General features: G+C 39.1%; 1 protein-coding gene across 1 annotated transcript in view; it reads right to left on the reverse strand.

The window, feature by feature from the left end:
* Positions 1 to 14,475: 14,475 nt before the first annotated feature.
* Positions 14,476 to 21,386, reverse strand: part of LOC139730523 (calcium-transporting ATPase sarcoplasmic/endoplasmic reticulum type-like) — an 81,962-nt gene continuing 75,051 nt past the window's right edge. Inside the window, exon 26 of the mRNA XM_071641375.1 lies at positions 14,476 to 15,929. Coding sequence (XP_071497476.1) covers positions 15,901 to 15,929 — 29 coding nt within the window. The 3' untranslated portion in view covers positions 14,476 to 15,900. The remainder of the gene's footprint in view (positions 15,930 to 21,386) is intronic.

The raw sequence follows: 21,386 nt of genomic DNA on the forward strand, positions 1-21,386 counted from the left end.
TTGCACTTAGACCTTTGTACCCGTTGCGTGTGTCCCTTGACATCGTCTATACCCCGTACACGCTTTCGTGTGCACACACACTGCACCACCCCTGGGTTTGGTCCATTTATCTTGAGAAGGGGTGTCTCTATACCAATTTTGTCACAATAGAGCCACCTTGTCCAATGAATTGACACTTTTGCATGTGATATACATTTATCAATGGGGGAATGAGAGAGGGATAAATGCTCTTTGACTCAACAAGTGAATGCAGAGTTTTTGGAAAATTGATGACTGATCCGTATGTAGATCTATCTATATGATGTGTGTGGATGTGTGTCAGTGAATGCATGCTGTATATTCGCACTCACACCACAGTATTGAAACCAAACTAGGATGAAAACAAGGCAAAATTTCCATGGCACAGTGGTTGTATTCTTATCCTCTGATAGGGATGAAATCTAGACGCCAAGTATTAGACAGATAGAAGATGGGGCATTCCAACAGAGGATATGAAATTATATTGAATTCTTGTATTCAAGAACAAGGAAATGCAGCCACTGTTGGCTGAAAAATAAAAAAATCCCTTGGCTTTGCAGTGTAGAGCAGTTGCAGCTTTACAAACTTATCCAGGATAATATTTGGGGTTATGTGTATCCATTGTATACATTTACAGTACCGGTACATGTACTTGCACATATCACATTCATGTTACGTGTTTGTGATATACCTCTGCGGGGCACCTCTCCATTTGGTCTGCACACGAAAAAGTCCCCAATTTTCATACAGGGGAAACTTGATAACGAGAATGTTGGACCGAGTCGTTTTCCTCGTTATAACCGATATCTCATTATATCAGTAGGCATGAAAAAAGCATAACATGAAGCCATTAATTAGCACATGTGGAACTTCATATCACATTTCAATTAATGCTGATATAACCTGGCAATGTGTGTGAGGGAATTACTTACCTATATGTGTAAAGAAAATGTTTTTTTCACCAGTGAAATGCAATATCACGAATTTGTTTCTTCAGGTGCGAGTTTCTTCACTTTGTCTCCCTCTACAAATTAAATTTGTTAAGATCACAACTGCTGATCTGTAAATTAACAAACATGTCGGAAAAAAGGAACCTGTGGGAATCGAACCTGTTGTTAGCTCTTTCTATGCTAGATATAAGCTAAATAGAGCATGATAGAGGCACTGCCATCTTAGTACTCTACAGGCATGCATTCAAGTGCTGTGTACTGCTTACAGTGTACATTGTATATGATGCTAGTCTATACACCAGACCTCATAACATCTCCCTTTTATGTACCTTTTGTTTATAAGTTCTTTATACATGTACTTCCCCAAATACAGATTTTCTGTTTCCCTTCTTCAATATAATAAACATACATGTCTGTCAACATTATACGTAATACATTTTTGCTTCTTCCTTTTTGTTTGTTTGTTTGTTTGTTTGTTTTTTGTTCTGTTTTGTTTCTTTAAGTCGGTCCATCAGTCTTCGAATGTGTCTCGCTGCTTCTCTGTGTCCGAGGCGAGTTGTTTCAATCTGGATGCTTGTTCACTGCTAACTCGTACAGTTCAACACCATGTCAAATATTTTACCATGGAAGCAAAAAACTAAAAAAACTAAACTAAAATAACAAAAAGCACTCTTGGACCAGTAGAGCGAGGGTACTGGCCCACAGCTAAGAGTCTCGGGATTATTCTGCCCGATGTCATGACTCTTGCTGATTAACACCTAACTTGCAGCTACAAAATTTCAATCTATTAACAAAACAAAAAACAAACAAACAAACAAAATTTAAAGCCTTGAGCCAATAGAGCGAAGGTATTGGCCCACATTATTCTGCCCGATGTCATGACTCTTGCTGACTAATCACTATCCCTTTGCTGCTCTTGGGTTCCCACAAATCACTTAGTAAGCACAAAATCATTCAGCTTTGCTGGGATTTTTCTCTGCCACTGTGGTCTGCCTGCAGTAGATGATGGGAGCGGAGCTTGCTGGGCTGTTTCGCTGGGCCTTCTTTGTCCTGTTCTCTGGTCGGTCCCATGTGGTAGTTGGTCCAGCTGCTTATGTGTGACGTTAGCAGTATCACCAAGATGATTTGGCTGCTGTTGACTGCCTTCTGGCTGTTTTGGATGTTCTGCTACCTTTACGGTGGTTGAAGACTCTGGCTTGGTGTTAGCCGTTTCTCTCAGGAACCTCCGGTTGCGCCGATACTGACGTCCGTCTTTTGTTTCCACCACATATGACCGATCACAAAGGATTTGTCTGCAAATTGCAGGTCTGCATGGCTGGTGATCCATGTCTGGTTGTAGAAGTACCCCTTGGCCTATGTGCAGCTCTGGTAGATCTTTGGCCCCTCTATCATACAGGAGTTTGGCCTTCTGCTTTCTCATTCTGATCTGTTCTGGTACATCCAGCACTACCTTTGGCATGAGTAGTACCTCTGGCGTTGGAAGCCTTGTTCGAGTATGCCTGGACATCAGTTTCTGCACTGCACTTGCTCCGTCATGGTCAGGCGTGTTTTTCCACTCAAGCATGGCAAGGTGAATATCACTTCCATCGTTGATAGCCTTTTTAGCTCCCCTGAGCCGAAGGCTCAAGTGAGCTATTGCGATCGCTCTTCGTCCGGCGTCCGGCGTGCGTCATCCGGCATGCGTAAACTTTTTACATTTTCATCTTCTCCTTGAGAACCCCATGACCAATTTTCACCAAACTTGGCAGGTAGCATCCCTAGGAGGATAGGATCTCAATTTGTTCAAATGGGCACCATGGCCCACCTGTGGGGCCCCAGGGGGGCCCAAACACCCTAAAATTGAGGAATCTTTAAAAATCTTCTCTAGAACCAGAAGTTATAGGGCTTAGTTGATACTATGAGTAAGTACATTGATGACTGTAGTTTCAAGTTTGTTCATGGGAGAATCAGGGGTGCCCCCCTTGGGACCCAGGGGAGGGGGGTGGGGAGGGGTCCTAATGGGGCCTAAATTGTACATTTTCATCTTCACTTTGAGATCGCCATGTCTGATTTTCACCAAACTTGGTAGGTAGCATCCCTAGGGGGATAGGATCTAAATTTGTTCAAATGGGCATCATGGCCTACCTGGGGGGCTCCCAGGGGGCCCAAACCCCCTGAAATTAAGGAATCTTAAAAAATCTTTTCTAGAACCAGAAGTGATAGGGCTTAGATAATACCCGGGTACTATGAGTTCGTACATTGATGACTGTAGTTTCAAGTTTGTTCATGGGGTTGGCGGAATCAGGGAGCCAGGAGAGGGGATGGGGAGAAGTCCTACAGTTGTAATGGAGCCTGAATTGTACATGTTCATCTTCTTGAATACCTCATGATGAATTTTGACCAAACTTAGCAGATAGCATCCCTAGGGGGATAGAATCTCAATTCCTTCAAATGGGCACCATGTCCCTCTTGGGGCCCCCTCCCCCCACATTAAGGAATATTTAAAATCTTCTACTCTAGAACCAGAAATGATAAAGCATATGAAGTTAATACCATGAGTTTGTACATTAATGACATTAGTTCCAAGTTTGTTCATTGCAGATCCAGGGCTGCCTGCCCCCCCCCCCCCCCACCCTGGAGTTGGGGGGGGGGGGGGGGGGGATCCATATGCAGACCTAAGTTTCCAATGTTCTCAGGTAAGAGTGTGCAAGAATGCATGGAAGGTGAAATTGCGATACTCAGGTGAGCGCGTGACCCCGGGTCTCTTGTTTACAAGTGTTTTGGCTATCTTCACTGCCGACTCAGATTTAGCATTACTTTGACTGTACCGGGGGGAGCTGGTCACGTGGTCAAAGTCCCATTCTGCTGCAAATCTGGCATACTCCTGGGCCACAAATTGAGGTCCATTGTCTGTTATGACCCGCTCAGGTATGCCATGTCGTGCAAAGTGGTGTTTTGAGCACTCTACTATATCCTGGGCAGCGGTGCTCTCTAGCTGGTCCAACTCCCAGTAGTCAGAGTAGAAATCCACTGTCACCAGATATTGTCTGTTGTTCATATGAAACAAGTCTTGACCCACAAACTCCCATGGTCTTGCAGGGATTTCAGCAGATATCATTGTCTCTTTCTGTTGCTTTGGTTTCATGGCGTTGCAGACCGAGCGTTGCTCCACCTTATCTCTATTTTGGCTTGCCATGCCTGGCCAAAAGAGTGTGTCACGTGCCCTTCTTACACATGCATCGACTCCTAGGTGGCTGCTATGTACCTTCTCCACCATTCTGCTCCGGAGTATTTGGGGGACAATCACCTTCTGGCCTTTGAACAGGATTCCATTCTGTGCTGTGATCTCATCCCTGAAGTGCTCTCTTATACTGCCAGGTACTGCTTCCTTTGTATCAGGCCATCCTTGCTGGATCATCAACATGAGGTCCTGCAGTTGCTGATCAGCAGTTGTCCCATTTCTGATCTGGTGCTCTGTGGACTCGCTAACTTTCAGGAGGTCCATTTGGTTGACTTCTTCTATCTCCTTGTATATCTTATCAGACCCTCCTGTGTCCGGTAGGTATGCTCGACTCGGCCAATCAGCAAGGAGCACATCTTTTCCATGTTTGTACTGGACATCCAGGTGATATTTCTGGAGCCGAAGAAGCATTCGCTGTAGTCTCTTGGGAGCACCATGGATTGCCTTCATGAAGATCGGCACTAAAGGCTTGTGGTCTGTTTCTACAGTCACAGGTTTGCCTTGAATGTAGTGGTCAAACCTCTCACAGGCAAACACAATAGGCAGACATTCCTTCTCCATCTGTGCGTAGCACTGCTCTGTGCGGGATAGAGCCCTCGAAGCAAATGTCACCCGCTGGCCATTCTGCAGGAGTGTAGCTCCTAACCCCTTCTCAGATGCGTCACACTGTATGGTCGTTTCAGCAGCCTCATCAAAGTACTTTAAGACTGGAGCTTGTGTGAGCATTAGTTTGATTTCGTTCAGGACTTCTATGTGATGTTCCAGCCATTCGAAGTGTGTTCCTGCATCCGTTAACCTCCTCAGCGGTTCTGCTACTTCAGAAAGCCTTGGCAAGAACTTCGCTAGATATGTCACACTGCCTAGTAGACGCTGCACTGCTTTCTTGTCTTCAGGTGGGGCCATGTCAACTACAGCCTTGACTTTCTCTGGATCTGGTCGAAGTCCATCTGCTGTCAGTTTATGTCCCACGTATGACACGGTGGTCTGTCTCAACTTCAGCTTGGCCTTGTTTAGCTTCAAGTCGACCTTCCTGGCTCTCCGTAAGAATTGTTCCAGGTTTCGATCATGGTCAGCTACTGCCTCGTCCATGGTATTTCCACTTCCAAAGACCAAGAAGTCATCAGCTATGACTTCAACACCATGGAGCCCTTCGATGATCTCATGTTGCCTTCTTTAGAACTCCTCTAGGGCCGGTGAGATCCCAAATGGCATTCTCTTCCACCTGTAGCGTCCAAATGGCGTAGCAAAAGTGGTAAGATAGCTGCTTGCATCCTGTAGTTTCACCTGCCAGAACCCGTCTTTTGCGTCAAGTACTGTGAACACTTTTGCTTTAGAAAGATTATGCAGAATGCCATCAATCACTGGGATAGGGTAGTGCAGTCTCTTCAGAGCCTGATTCAGATCCCTTGGATGCAAACAGATGCGCATTTTTTGTGGCTTTCTGACCACCACCATACTGCTAATCCAGTCCGTTGGCTGAGTGACCTTGGCTATTATGCCTCTGTGTTCAAGGTCTGTCAGTTCGTCCTTCAGTTCCTGCTTCACATTGATTGGAACTTTGCGTGCAACATGCTTGACAGGCATGATATTGTTGTCCAGGGTCAGGCTGTAGTCTCCAGGCAAACAGCCAAGACCTTCGAAGACGTCATTGTATTCTGCAATCAGGGGGGCATTTTATGAAGGAACTTGTCGCATAAAATGTCCGACAAGTCAATTATATCCGACAAGTTTTGAGAAATCAGCCAATCAGACTAAAGAATTTCTCAAAACTTGTCGGATATAATTGACTTGTCAGATATTTTATCCGACAAGTTCCTTCATGAAATGCCCCCCTAGTCTCTTGATTGTGTCAGATGCACAGTCTCCACTTCGCCGCTGATTCGTATCATGCCCATCTGGATGGAGGATTGTCCACTAAGTAGGGGCATCTCGCTCGATGTCTCCTCAATCTTAAAGTTGATGTTGTATGAGCTCCCCTCATAGCTACATATCAGATCTGTCTCACCCTTGACTGGTATGTAATTTCCATCTTATAATTTTATCCTTGTGGCTGATGGGTGCATGCATGGTTTGTCACTTTTTTCAAGTTTGCATAGTTCTCTGTAGGACATTACATTACAGGTGGCGCCTGTATCAACTTGACACATGACTTTCTGAACATGCTTTTGAGTTTTCATCATGATAGGGACTACAATCTTACGCCCTTTCTTTTCATTTAGAGATCCAACATGCTCCAGTCTGAAATTTGACTCATCTGTATTGTCTGTGTCACTGTCCTGGTCACCGGCATGAATAGTTTCAATTCTGGCTTCGCAGACCTTTGCAAAATGGTTCATCTTCTTACATCGGCTGCATTCTTTGCCATATGCTGGGCAGTTCCTCATTCCTCTTTTATGCTTTCCTCCACAGTACAGGCATGCACTTCCTTCCAATGGGGGCTGTTGTTCTCGCTGTTGTTTCTTTTTCCAGTCATCTTTTCCCTTTCTTGGATTCTTTGACTGACGTCCTTGCTTGTTCTTAGCAAAGTTTAGTTCTTGCTGCTGCTCATGTTCACCACCAGTGATAACTTTCAACTGCTGTGTGGTTGCTTCACTGATCTTCAGGGTATCAAGGGCTTTCTGTATGTGCATTCATCTTCCCGAAACAGTCTTGCTCTCGCCCCTTGATCCCTACAGCCCATGACCAGTCTGTCTCGTATCATCTCATTTTCCAAGCATTGCTCTCCAAACTTGCAGGTAGCTGCCAGCTTACGCAGCCTGTCAACAAATTGAGTAACAGTCTCTTGTGGTTGTTTCTCTGCTGTGTGAAATATGTACCTCTCATATAGTACATTTCGTTTCATAACAAAATGCTCTTTGAGGCTACTCAGAATCTTGGTGATGTCTTTCATTTCCTCTGTGGATAATTTGAGACCAGTAAGCACTGTGCGGCAATCTTGGCCCATCACCGTCTTCAGTGTAGCAACTTGGATTTTGGCATCCTTTTTATCAAGTTCAGTGGCAATGCAATAATCATTTCATGCTTCCTCAAAATTCAGCCAATTCGTCTCTGTGTTCCCTTTGCATTGCATTTGGGGAGGAGGGGAATCTGATATGATGCCACTCCAGCAGTTGAAGCTTGTAAAGTCACTTTAATAACGAATTCAAACTAGCATTTCAGTGCGCAAACTGCCGTGAACGGCTACACCCGCCGATTTCATCACCATACAAACTGCAGTATACTACTGTAGTACAGTCACAAGATTGCATGCACAATGTTGAATTGTTCATGCCAGGAAAATCGAACTTAATCCAAATTCTCTCTGATCCCACCTTGAAAATTCCTTTTGGAGGCAGATGTTGCATTCTGCTACGGAGATCTCCACTCCAAGACACCATGGTAGCTCTTTCTATGCTAGATATAAGCTAAATAGAGCATGATAGAGGCACTGCCATCTCAGTACTCTACAGGCATGCATTCAAGTGCTGTGTACTGCTTACAGTGTATGGTAAGGGTACCACCTATCGGCAGGGTACCTTGACATCGGCACCCTGCGTATCATGGCTGTTTGCGTATAGAACGAAAAGGTACACGCGGGACTAAGTGCCATTAGCTATGAAAACAATAAAAACAAAGAAACGGAAATCAAACCCATAAACAAACTAACAAACCAAACTAAACAGTTTCAATTACACATCCACTCAGTAACAGCGCATGACTGTGAAATTCACGTGTATTACCTATGGAGGGAGGGGGTGCCGATCGTAAGGTACCCTTTTCAGACTTTTTCAGCCGCGCGAAAAAAATGGATCGCATGCACTAAAATTGCGTTATTTTCCAACGGAGATTCAGAATCAACAGAACGGTCACGACATTCAAAACTGCAGTATTTATGGCATATTTGAGGTTAAAATTTGGCAACTTTGGTTTATACTTTTGGAATAAACAAGCTACAGATCCTTAGGCCTTAGGGTGACGATAGGTGGTACCCTCAATCATACATTGCATATGATGCTAGTCTATGCACCAGACCTCATAACACTTGTCGTCTACTGCTTTCCGGGCAGCGATACTACCACCAGGCTGTCCCTGGTTGCCAGCAGTGACACGATGAACAAAGAACAAATACCCAAGCTCCCGAGATTCCGACATTGTTTAATTCAGATCAGCAGTTGCGATCTTAACAAATTTAATTTGTAGAGGGAGACAAAGTGAAGAAACTTGCACCTGAACCTTCACCCCTCTGAATAACATCTTTCTTTCATTTAATATGCCTTGTCCGCCTTGGACTACTTAACATAACAATGTCAGAATCTCGGAGCTTGGGTATTTGTTCCATGTTCATCGTGTCACTGCCAGCAACCAGGGACAACCTGGTGGTAGTGTCGCTGCCCAGAAAGCAGTAGATGACGGGTTCGAGTCCCACTGGTTCCTTTTTTTTCGACATGTTTGTTAATTTACAGATCAGCAGTTGCGATCTTCACAAATTTAATTTGTAGAGGAAGACAAAGTGAAGAAACTCGCACATGAACCTTCACCCCTCTGAATAACATCTTTCTTTCATTTAATGTGTTTCTTAATGGATGTTCGAATTTGTAAATGTTTTGTGTGCAATTGTGTCACGATCGTCTGTTGATTAGTATGTGGTTATGGCAAGCGTGTGTTGTGTGTGGAAAGCTTGAACGTGTTCTGCGTGATGCTGTGTGTGTATCTGACACATTCCGTATTTATGTATTTATGTTATGCCTGCGTGTGTGAAGATGGGGAATTCGCTAGTAGAAAGCCAATTACAGCATCAGATTGCATCACACCTACTATACGCCATGATGATGTCATGTATGGGCGGTAAGTACTCCTAGCACGCTCTCTGCATGTATACATATAATATGTGCACACACACACACACACACACACACATACAACATGCGGTGCTATGTGGAGTGTTCTAGAAGAAAATACATGTGTACAAGACGCAGTTTTCGCCCCGTCGCATTGAGCTTTACAACCTCTGAACATGATTGCGCAGGCGAAGTAAAGCTTTACCCGAACAGATTTCGCTTCACCTCGCTATAACAGGTTTGATTTACTATGTTTTTCTTTGTTTGAAAATCACAAAATTTATCTCGTTATAGCAGTTATTTCTTAATAGCTGATCTCACTATAAGAGTAGCGTTTTACTTAGACTTGTGTGGAAGGAAATTTCCTCATAATAACCAATATCTCGTTATAGCAATGTTTGTTACATTAGAGTTTCTCCCGAGAAAAAAAAATTTCAAACCCGTTACTGCATGTTTTTTCCTGTCTTCCTCTGTGAATAAGTTCTGCCTGCACCCAAATATTTTGGATAAATGAAAAATGGTAAATGAAATTCTATGTTAAAAGTAAATGGGGAACTGCTCAACACATGTCACATAAAGTTACCAATTTGTCTTGCTATTGTAAAAACTGTACCAGTTCATAATTTTCATTTTATGAGTGTGTGTGTGTGTGTGTGCATGTGTGTGTGTGTGTGTGTGTGTCTCCCCTCCCCCCCCCCAAAAAAATCATTGCTCCACTTTCTGCTTTCAAACAAAGCAACGTCAGAATGGAATTTCCTGTTAAATTTTCTGTGATAACTATGATTGCAATGCACAGTAATTGCTCTCACCTTTTACAAAATGGATTTCCATATTAAGCCTATTTTCCACGTACTTTATACCAATACAGAGAGGGTGTACATGTGAATTTTTATTTCACCATGTCCCGTGTAGGTTGTTCACAAAACTGTCAAAATATCTCTCTTCAAATGATTTACAAAGTAGTACATGCCAATACTACTTAGGATGGATCATATTACCCGTTTGGATCAAATCAAGTAAGAAGGAATAATTTTCTACCTTCATTATTATTTGCACTTTAACCTGTTACGTGTAACATGCTTTTTTTTTTTTGTACATTTTTATTTCTTGCAATTTGTGTCAGAAAAATCAACAACCCTACTGCTTTCTACTTGACAAAGAGATCTTCCCAGTTGTTTTAAAAGCAGCTGAGGTGAACATCCTGTAATAGTATTACTGTAAGGTCATGAAATAACCACAGCTGGTCTATACATGAAGTCATATATCCAGCTGTGCAGTTAATGGCACATACATTTGTAGGCCTACATCAAATGCCATAGAGAGCTCACACAACAGTCACACCAAACAAAACATACCAAGCCATTCATTTAGATACATGCTTCAAAGATACAAACATGAGCCATATTGCTTTTTTTTCCTTTTTTTTTTTTACACATCAGATTTATTGAGGATCTAACACATTTGATCTTGAAATGTGTCTCTACCTAAAATATATTTCATTTCCTAGGGAAAAGAAGGAGATCTTCTTTTTTTTTTTTTTGTACAAATAATCTACAATTATAGTCAAAAGGCTACATCCACCCTGACAACATGAATGCATCATGGTTTCTTTCTTAGGCTTCATCTGGGGACACAAAAATAGTTTTAGGCTACATAGTTAACATTTGATCTTGTCTGAAAACGCTGTGTAACATGCAAATATAAACAAGTTCGTCACTTCAAAACATATTTCTGTGATAAAAAGAACACTATGTCAACAACCCACAGAGAGAAAATTCTTATATATAAAAAAAAGACACTCTTGCTGATTTACAATGACATTTTTTCTTTCTTTTTTTTCTTCTTGTAGTTGCCAAACTAAGGAAAACTAACAATGATAAGAATTAATAACTGTACTCCACATCTACTGGTAAACGATTTGCACACTTACGCATGCAAATGAATGAAAAAAAAAAAAAAAAAAAAGTATACGTAAGGCAGATGAAAGATGAAGCTGTAAGAACGCCAGTTCTTGCCATCCCTTCTAATGAACATCATCCACAACTCGAGTCTCTACTAAGTGCAATATGAGGAGCAGGTCAATGTAGTATCTCACACTGACTGGCTCTACAATCAAAGTGGGGCTAACTGAACAGGATAAACCTCTGCAAACCAAAAATTCTTTGCCATAATCAGACATGCTGAGATGGCCTTTTTCCCCTCACACAGGTTTCAAAATATGAAAAACAAAAATAATAAAGAAAAACAAAAACACCCAAACACCAAAAGTCCATATCTAGAATGTTGATTATGATGTAAATAAGCCTTTATTATATTTGGAGCAATGCTAACAGCATAAAAACGAGGATAAAGTAGAGGAAGAGACCTTGTTTTTGACACCCTAGCTGTTCAGAGCATCAGGAGACGGTTTGGACAAACCATTTCACAATATTGTACATAATAGCTCTCTTCAATCCTCAATCTGCAAATAATACATTACACCCAAATTTCAATGCCACTGAGAACCTTATGAGCTCCACAAAACCTTATTACATATATGTGCCTAACAAAAAATTCCTGTCAACAGACAAAATCAACTCCAACTGCACAGAAGAAAACTACCTAACACTGTACTCTGCATCCAGGCAACACTGGTACCTTGATTCCACACTCAAACCTATTTACAGAGTCTATGGTAAGTGCTCTAGTCACTTTTGGCCAAGGTTTTCTTTCTTCACAGCAGTTTAAATACAACAGTCAGGTCTCTGAAATACAGATGAACCCTTCTGGCTCCAATGGAATACAAAATCTGTGCAAACATTTTATTGAACATTTTCTGACTTGACATTTTTTTTTCTTTTTTTTTTTCTTTTTTTTTACATATGTCTACATATCACTAATAGTGGATTAAAGAAAACACATGAATGAAAAGCTCTCAAGATCTGACTAGATATGAGTTGTAAACAAACAAAGCGTTTCATGCAGGTTTCTCTGTTCTCAAATCTCAGCCCATGTCTAGTAAGGCAATTTCTAAAGGTCAAGAGAATGAAGATCATAGTATTTAACTATCAAGTTACGCAGCTTTCGAGCTGCAAGCAGTGTATTTCAAACTATTGTTAAGAAGATAGAGAGTAAGATTGACTTACGAGGCACACAAGTGGGAATAGCAATGTAACAGGATCAAATCTTTCCACACAATCTTGTTTGTCCTATCCTGAAATACACTAACAAACACCATTATAGACTTGACCAGCTACTTGAAAACACTAATGCAGAACCGAATATTAATCAACAGTATCAAATGGCTTAAACAAGCAATTTTTTTTTCTATGACAAAAACTTCTTTGCCGTTGGAAATAGTTGGAAATAGTTGTTACATGTTTGTTTCCTGTGAGATCATTCTACAGATATCATTTTGTGGCATCCTCTATCTCCAGCACCAGTGTATGTTCCAGTTAAAAACAAAGATAACCTGATCGTTATTTGGCATATACATGTATGAGGTGGTTGGTACATTTTCTCATCCTGAATATTCACATTATTTGCTATAAAGGAGGTTCAGACATACTTATTCACCATAAACCCCGTCTAATTTTACAAGTACGGCAGCAGATCCCATAAAATGCTGCTGTCAGTATGCGAGGTAAACACTAGAAATCTCTGTTAGAATAACATCTTACAATTTACTACGTATAACACACTCACAGGAATGTCCTAAGACATTGCACTAGTCCTTTACTCCAGTTAAATGACAGAGATAACACTCCAGATTAATCTATTCAACACAAACTGGGTACATTGTTTCACTTTACGTACGTTAATCAATCAAAATATTATAATTAGAGGATTATTTTCATCTTTTCTTTTGTCTATGCTGTTCACAGCTGTAGTAGCTCCAATCATAGTTCCTTCCACCTTTTGGCAAATCATTTTTCTAATACCGCTGAAAAAGACAATAAATCAATACACCGTAATCAATATCAAAGCAAGTAACTATCTACACTACTGTAGAGTCCACAATCTTGTCCGTGAATCTAGTGTTATCTTTTGTTCTATCTTTTTTGTTTTGCTTTTCAATTCCTTAAAGTTTCAATTCCTTAAAGTTTAACCACGTTCAACCACATGGCCCATTTTACAAAATGATTGTTTTCTATTAGTTAACCAACATTGGGCCCATATTTGTCATCAATTGCTATACACAAATATAAACAAAGGAGGGGGAAGGGTGTACAATATGCTACAATAGTTGTTGCAGAACAACGGCGCAAAAAGAAAACAAACTTGAAGAATTCTTTTTTAAAACATTTTTTTTTTCATCTGGATTTCACACACCTTCACTCTCAGAAGCATACACGCATATAATTTATATGGATGAGAGTAATCATTGCTAGTCTTGTAAGAAATAAATACATGGTGATCACCTGGGAGTACATCTGTTTCATTTACTCTTTCAGTGAATACTCTGTATGTGCTTGTATGGCAGGCATCTCATAACTGTAGATTGGGTCAAACTGACTGAACAAGAAAATGTCTGCGATACCTGCAGACCCTGTGCTGAATTTAATAGATCTAGGTCATTTTTTTTTTTCTTTTTGCTCTCACAATAGAACTCATATGACACAATTTCATATACAGTTAAACCTGCCTTGAAAGCCACCTGCCATATGCGGCCACTAAAAATAATTCCCCTCAAGAGAAAAGCCATGTTAATGACCCTGTCTACACTGGCCACCTAACTATAACAGCTACTGTTTCATCTTCCTTGGGTGACTGCTATAGACAGGTTTGACTGTACAGTGTTAATTCAAGAATACATGTACCTTGGATGCAGTCCCACTAGACCAACTTGTACTTGCAAGTGACACATTGCCAGTCGCTTTTTTCTATATATCAGGTAATTTTTTTTCCTCCTTTTTTTTTCAAATTACAAGATCATGCTGTCCTCAAATTCCAGGTTGTCTACGAGAAGTTTTCTGTTTAGGGTATTTTTGCAGGACGGTAATGATTTGATAGCACACTTTCTGCTCTAACTGCACACCTTTGTTTCATTGTTTCAACCCAGCAATTTCAACAACTACTAATTAGACAAATACAGTCATTAACTTAATTTTCTTGATCCCTTTTACTCTACCAGAAGAATCCACTGGTTTTGATTCTGTTTTGGTTTAGTTTGTGTTCTTTTCTCTGTAGGCACATGGTTGGGTAAGAAAGGTAGCTTATCAATAATCACTACAACTGTCTATTTCATAAGATTATTTGCCATTGTTGTAAGTTACAATGCTTGCAGTTGCCTTGGTGATAATTTGCATATTTGAGATTGGTTATTGGGGCCCAGCTGCTGCGCCAAAAATTGCAGTTACTGCACATTTCTACTGTAAACAGTCCTATAAACAAGACTCTGTTTGTGCATGTGGTTTTTTGTTTTTGTATTTGTTCTTGTTTTTTTGTCTTTTTTTTTTGGGGGGGGGGGGGGGGTGTGAAGAAATACACTGCTGCATTTTGGACTGGACTTGCATGTTTTCTTTACCTATTTAATAAATACCCTCCTCTTAACACTCTCTGTATATTGTTAGTGTGTGGGTTTCTATCATATCTAAATTCATACTGTTTGATAACCCATCTCTCCCTGGCCTGTCTTAGAGTTGTTGCATTATGATAATGAGTGGACAATAATACTTGAATACACCCTGAATAATGGTTTGTCTTTCGATAGCTGTAGACTTTCACATGTATAGCATAGTCATTCAGCATGTTTAGATAGCATCCCTTTATGAGCTGTCATGTGACTCTTGTCCTTGCTTACACTGCTCTCGGAAAAACACTTGCAGATAGTAGCAATCGAAACACCCAAGCATTTTACCAAGATCAAAAGCAAAAATTGAGGTCACAGCAGGGCATCTGCAGCAGAAATGATATAGTGATATGTATCGAGGCATCATTTGTAGCCTTTACATTAAATTTCTGCATTGCACACTGCACTTTAAGAATAAGAATACTAGATATCCATGTGTAGTCAAAAGAACTGTGTACAATATATTGCTCCGTCTTTTCCCATAGTGTGTGTCATCATTTCATAATTGGGAATTGGTCATTTTTCAAGATGACCAAATCTTGAATCTGCACACCTTTCATTTTTCAATATGAAAAAATCTTCAATCTGTACATCTCTAAATTTATCACCCTTCCTGTTTCTAATCTTTTGGGCCAAGAAAAAAAATATCACTACCTGGGAGAATGAAGTACGAGAAAACTCTTGATGGTAACTTTGATAATTACACTAGATATTGCTTACTGTTCTGAAAATTATCTACAAATGCATAACTTCAAAGAAGAGAAGATTTGGTTTGATACATGTCCATGCAGTGAAAACCATGTTCTAATGTTGGATTCCAATGAAATTGAAATATGCATTTATGAAATGTATTTCTTCACACAAAATTTTTCTTACTGTTTCATCATTAACAAATCTCTTATTCAGGGTTCGGAACATGGGAATATAGCCAAAAAGGGCCTGAAAGCTGTGCAAAAATATTCTACCCTGAAATGCACACACAAGCACAAACACACACACAAACAGCTACACACCCACACACACACACACACACACACATACATACACACACACTCACCCATGCAAATACATGCACACGCACATACACACAAACATACACACCTACTTTATAAACCACATAATATCACTTCTATCTTGCAGCTATTACCATCCTGGTTTCTTCCCTTGTATGTGTCCATTAGTCACGGTCAACATTGTGTGTGTCTCTGTCAATCACTGTTGCACCATGGTCTCCTGGCTCATCTCCTGTTCAGTCTAGTTTCTCTTTATCCTCCTTACATCAATCTTTTCATCCCTGTGAGAAGCTGATGGGTAGCTCCAGGTGAGTAGGCTGCCCTCGTTCATTCATTTTCTCTTCTTGTATGCGTCGCTGCCTGATGCATGCCGAGGTCGTATATGAGATGGTGGATTTTGCAGATGAAGTGACCGAAATTGATAGAAGGGGTTTAATGATGAAGTAACAAGACACAGGTGGAAGAGATGGAGAGGATCCGATGAGTGGAATAGACATGAGAGAGAAAATTGAGAGGACATCGGTGAAACATAGGCAAAAAATAATAAAACAAAAATGCAGGATGTATCCAAACAGACAGAAGAGGAAAGAAACAGGAAATATTTAATGTAAGAAAAAGAATAGGAAAAAGGAATGAAAAAAAAAAAATAGCATTAAAGGATGCAGGAAGTTGGGAAGGGGAGATTTCAATTTTATCAGAAATAATTTTTAAAAAAAATCAAGAATAAGCAGGGGAAAAAAGTAGAACGGCAAAGAAAACAACCAATACAAAGACACAGCAAAAACAACAACAACAAGTAAACAAGTGGAGTGAAAAAAAAAATAAGAATGAGAAGGTGAAGGAGAGGATGACAATATGATTTTCAAATGTGAAAATGAATACAAATTGAGGAAGCAAAAGGGAAAAATAACAGAGACAAGTATTGGATGGAATATGAAAAAAAAAATATTTGAAAGACACATCATGAAATAGATGAACATAAGGTAAGGCATACATGGTAGATGATGGGATTTTTTTTTTTTTCACCAAGAAGTAGTAAATGAAAATAGGAGAGAGGGATGCATTAGACAAAGAGACAGATATAACATGATGACAGATAACATAGTGGAAGATATGATGTTTCAAGAGAGTAAAAGAAAAGCAGAAAATAAGAGGAAAAAAATGAAGATAAGACTGGTATCAGTTGTATTTGCAGTTTAGCTTGAGACTTGCACCAGCAAAGGCTGGAACATGTCAAGAACATGATGCATTATAACAATGTTGCTTTCTGTCAGGCATTTTTGTTTGATTTTCTCCCCTTTACTGAACATGGTGCACAGGAATCATTCATAGAAGTGATATGATGAAATGCAAAAAGTCCCTCTTTCTTTCCTGTGTCTTTCAGGCAAGCCATACTGACAACATACAATTATCACAACACACAATGAATGCCATGTTAAACTTTATTATCTATAAGCATGTTCCTTGGTTCCTTTGTAGAAAAAAAAATAATAATGTTGGTAAAGTATCCATAGAATGTGTCAGCAAAATGTTGCATTTGCTACTTCTTGATGGAAAAATACAACAAAAGTGTAAGCTCTGCTAGCAGTGACCAAGATTTCTACCAAACTAATATACATGGGAGACGTGTACTCACCTAACTCTTTGCAATTACAACATATTGGGTTTTTCTTGCTTGTGTGTGTGTGTGTGTGTGTGTGTGTGTGTGATATAATTCAATTTAGTGAAATCATTTATAATGATACAAGACAAAAAGCAATCAATAATAGTAATAACAACTTTCAATTCAACTTTGTGAATATATCTTGAACATATCATTTGTGTATGTGTGTCTGTGTGTCTGTGTGCACACACATAATATAAAATCATATTTTATCAAAGCATTACATAAACTTTACCTCAATAGTCAATGCATAATGATGGATGAAAATCACTGGACATGCACTGACAGCTATATCTAACAGTCTACCCAAGCACAGAAATTAACTCTCATTTGGCATGAGTTAGAATGATAGATGAAAGTACATCAATAAATATCATGTGATTTTGGAGAAAAAAAAAGCTATTTGGTCATACTCACTGGACTAGAGAAAAAAACAAAGAAAAGAAAAGGTGACTGAATATCAAGAGATAATGAGGACTACGGCCATTGTAGCAGATAAATAGGCTAAGTAAAATAATGACAAAGATGGCAAAAGATCGAAGATCTGTACACATTTTAGAGCATGACCACAGCAGTTTCTACAAATTCAATTGAATACACATGTGATAGCAAAGGAAACCTTGAAAGGTAAAACAGCACACACAAATGACATGATAGAGAGTGTGTGTGTGTGTGTGTGTGTGTGTGTGTGTGTGTGTGTGCACGCGCGCGTATGTGTGTGTGTGTTTTTGTGTGCATATGCTATCATCCTTTCAGGGTTTTTTTTTTGTCATAATGAGTTGATTTGTATATCAAAAAAAAAAATTCCCATTTGGCTCAATTTGTTAAACTCAAAGTGACCGTAAATTTTCACTAGCATTATATGGAATCAGAAATGAAAATTATTGGAGATAAAAAAAAATGTTCATTGAAAGTTTCAGCAACACAAGAACATGTCATGAGAAGCTCTTTTCATGAATTTGTTGGCATATTTGATTTCTATTCCTCTTTCTTGCAAGGAGCATGTGGAGTAGCATGGCTTAAAAAGGAAATACTGAACTATGGGTGAACACTATATAAATTGCTAACATGGGAGTGGGCATGTGCAAAAAAAAAAAAAAAAAAAAAACCCTTGTACTTTACATTTAACATTTTAGGCTGATGTTCTGCTGATCATCATTACTGATGTTGCAATGTCACAAGTTCAAAGCTGAAGAAAGCAAACTTTTCACTTGCTGTCACACTTATTACAGTCCTCCTCCATTAAATTGAACTTTTTTCACTCCTGTGTTTACAACAGTTCAAAAGGCTTACTTCAATCACATTGATGTGATATAAAAAGGTTGACAGTACACATACAATTTGTGTTTGAGAGCTGTTAATTATCCCACAGAGTATATTACTTCACTTTAGTATCTCATTAGTTCTCCCTTGAGCTGCTACCATGAACAACTGCAAATGAAAGTAAAATTTTGTAGAAATATAATTTCTCTTGCATGCTCAGAGTTAAGAAGAATGACAAATGCAATGTGTTGAATGCAAATTTCACATGATGCCATTCAAAACAGCACTCAGAAATGACAAGATGCTTGGTAAAATCTATTCACACCACCAACAAAGCTAATAATAAATCACAATACACAAACACATCAACCCATGTACACATATGTGAACACCAAACACACACAACACACACACACACATACACACACACACACACACACCAAAACACACACACACACACAGACAAACCATGCGTAGTATCAACTATGTACATACAATATGCAGCATGCGGTGCAAAAGGTGTGGTGCACAATCTACAGTGCCTGAAGGTACAGCTCAACTTGGCACTGGAAATTTCAAGATAGCTACACTGTACATACTTTCTGACAGTAATCACATTTTCCCCCCATTTTTTTTTGAACAATTGACCTTGTATTTACTTTTTTTTTCTAACAAGTTTTAGGCATATTCGTGCTTTGAGAGTCTTACAATTGAGAAACGGTCAGCTGTCTGCTAACTATATGAATGAAACAAAAGTATGAAGAAACTGAAGTAAAAATAACAAGAAAAAGAAATGCAACACACAGGTCTGGGTAATACATGTGAACAAAATAGAAACAACACCATGGCACATTAATATGAGCTATGAACAAATACTGCCAAGGAACCTATTCCAGGATCAGTTGAAACCATATCCCAGGACATAAGAGCAAGTCAGACTTCTAACACTTTGTCCAACTGTATTCAAGTTCATAGACTTTAATAAACATGAAATCCCTGTAGTTATCTCATCAAATTTATACACCTATATATGGTATTTCTCGGATTATCAACAAAGGTATGATTTATTATGATAATTATTTTTATCATTCTTTTCTTTTCTTTTTTTTTTTGTAAGAGAGTGTGAACACTTGATCTCCTTAATATGGCAAATGAACGCATATTCTTCCCCACTGGAATGCCAAGCATGTAGACGTAAATATTCAGGCGTGTATTAGGTAACTGTGGAGTGTACAAGTGTAAAATTCTCCTGTCTTGCCATCTGAAATATCTGGAGATATCATAAATTCTCATGAACGTCACATAAAAACAGAAAATGACAATGGAAGGAGGGAATGGATGGGGGGAGGATGATTACAGAACAGAGGACTGACACGGGTACCCACCGAGGACAAACTGTTGTTGCAGCAAACAAGGGGGAGGGGAAAGGCTATGAATACAGTACAGGTTCTGGAGCTAACAAAAACCAAACAACAAATTGACAACACCTTTTTTGGGGGGTAGAACATACTTTCACTGATTTTTTTTTTCCCATTTTATTACTCAAAACAATACAATAATAAACAGTGATTTGACAAATTCCCTACTCCATTTCATGCCTATAAAGTATCTTTTGATTTTTCCCTTCTGGCATGTGTACATTTGCAGTGTTACAGGGAACAAATTTTACACAGAAGCCTGAGCATATAAACCTAGCTGTATCATAGGCAAATTGATAAAATTCTCTTCACCTTTACAACAAGAAAAATCAGCTATAACCATCATTTAAAAGACCAACAATGCACAGTTTTTGTTTCCGATATGATAATCCATAACTGAATTTGAATACAATTTCACTGTTATACAGTTTGGGTTAGCGAGAGTAAAACAAAGACACAAACAGCTGATTCCATTTTTCCTGTCAACGTAACTCTTTTACCTCCACTGCTGTGACTTTAGCAAACCCACCTACATGTTACATAATAATGTATAACAAAGGAACAATGTTGCAGCATGATAACTGTTAAAAGGACAAAACCATACCAGGGCAGGGTGATGACTAATTTTAAATAAAACATCAAACTGATTGAATGACACAGAATGGAGTGTCAGTTGGATGATCTAGCTACCACCAAATGTTGTGCAACTGGTACATGAATAGAGCAAGTAAAATGAGTACATGATCTATATAAATGAATATAACATAGGACTTTTGTTTTGCCTCTAACTTTCAAGAAAGTTCGCAGGCCAAGATTTATGGAGGAAGAAATGACATTTAAGAAGAAGAAAAAAAAAAAGAAACTGTATCATGGCAACCATTGTAAAAATGTAGGATGTTCTGAGTCAGTTCATAGAAATTCCTATGTCATGTTCTAAGGTAAAGCTGAATTTATGCTATCTCTTTTCCTAGTGATTCCACATTGATGGATACTAACCATTCTTGTTGGGTTTTTGTTTGTTTTGGGATTTTTTTTCCATTTTCACACAAAACATAAGCAAAATAACATTCCATTTGACAAATAATATCCATTTTACTATTTTTTTTTCTCCTATATGTGAAGATTATTCTTCATATATTACTTTGTTTTTGTTATTTTCAGTGTTACACAGTCAATTAGCATCAACCAATATTGCATTTTCACAAATATCATTATAAATATGGTCTGCTCTAAGCATTAGCAAACTCCACAACACACAAGTTAATTTATGACAATCATGTGAAAATTAGCTTTACTGTACAATGCCCAATTTGCATCTACCACAACCTGAAAATAAAATGAGTTTGGTACTTGCACAACATAAAAAGTAGAATTAAGGTCAAGAGTGTAGAGGAGATATTCAGCACCCAGAATATTGTCAGCTTGACCCACCCACAGCTAATGCAAGAAAGAAAGCAATCTGTTGACAATTAA

Source organism: Diadema antillarum, unplaced genomic scaffold (assembly GCF_040938485.1).
Source record: "Diadema antillarum isolate AM-2024a unplaced genomic scaffold, OU_Dant_1.0 seq00000320_RagTag, whole genome shotgun sequence".
Lineage (NCBI taxonomy): Eukaryota > Metazoa > Echinodermata > Echinoidea > Diadematoida > Diadematidae > Diadema > Diadema antillarum.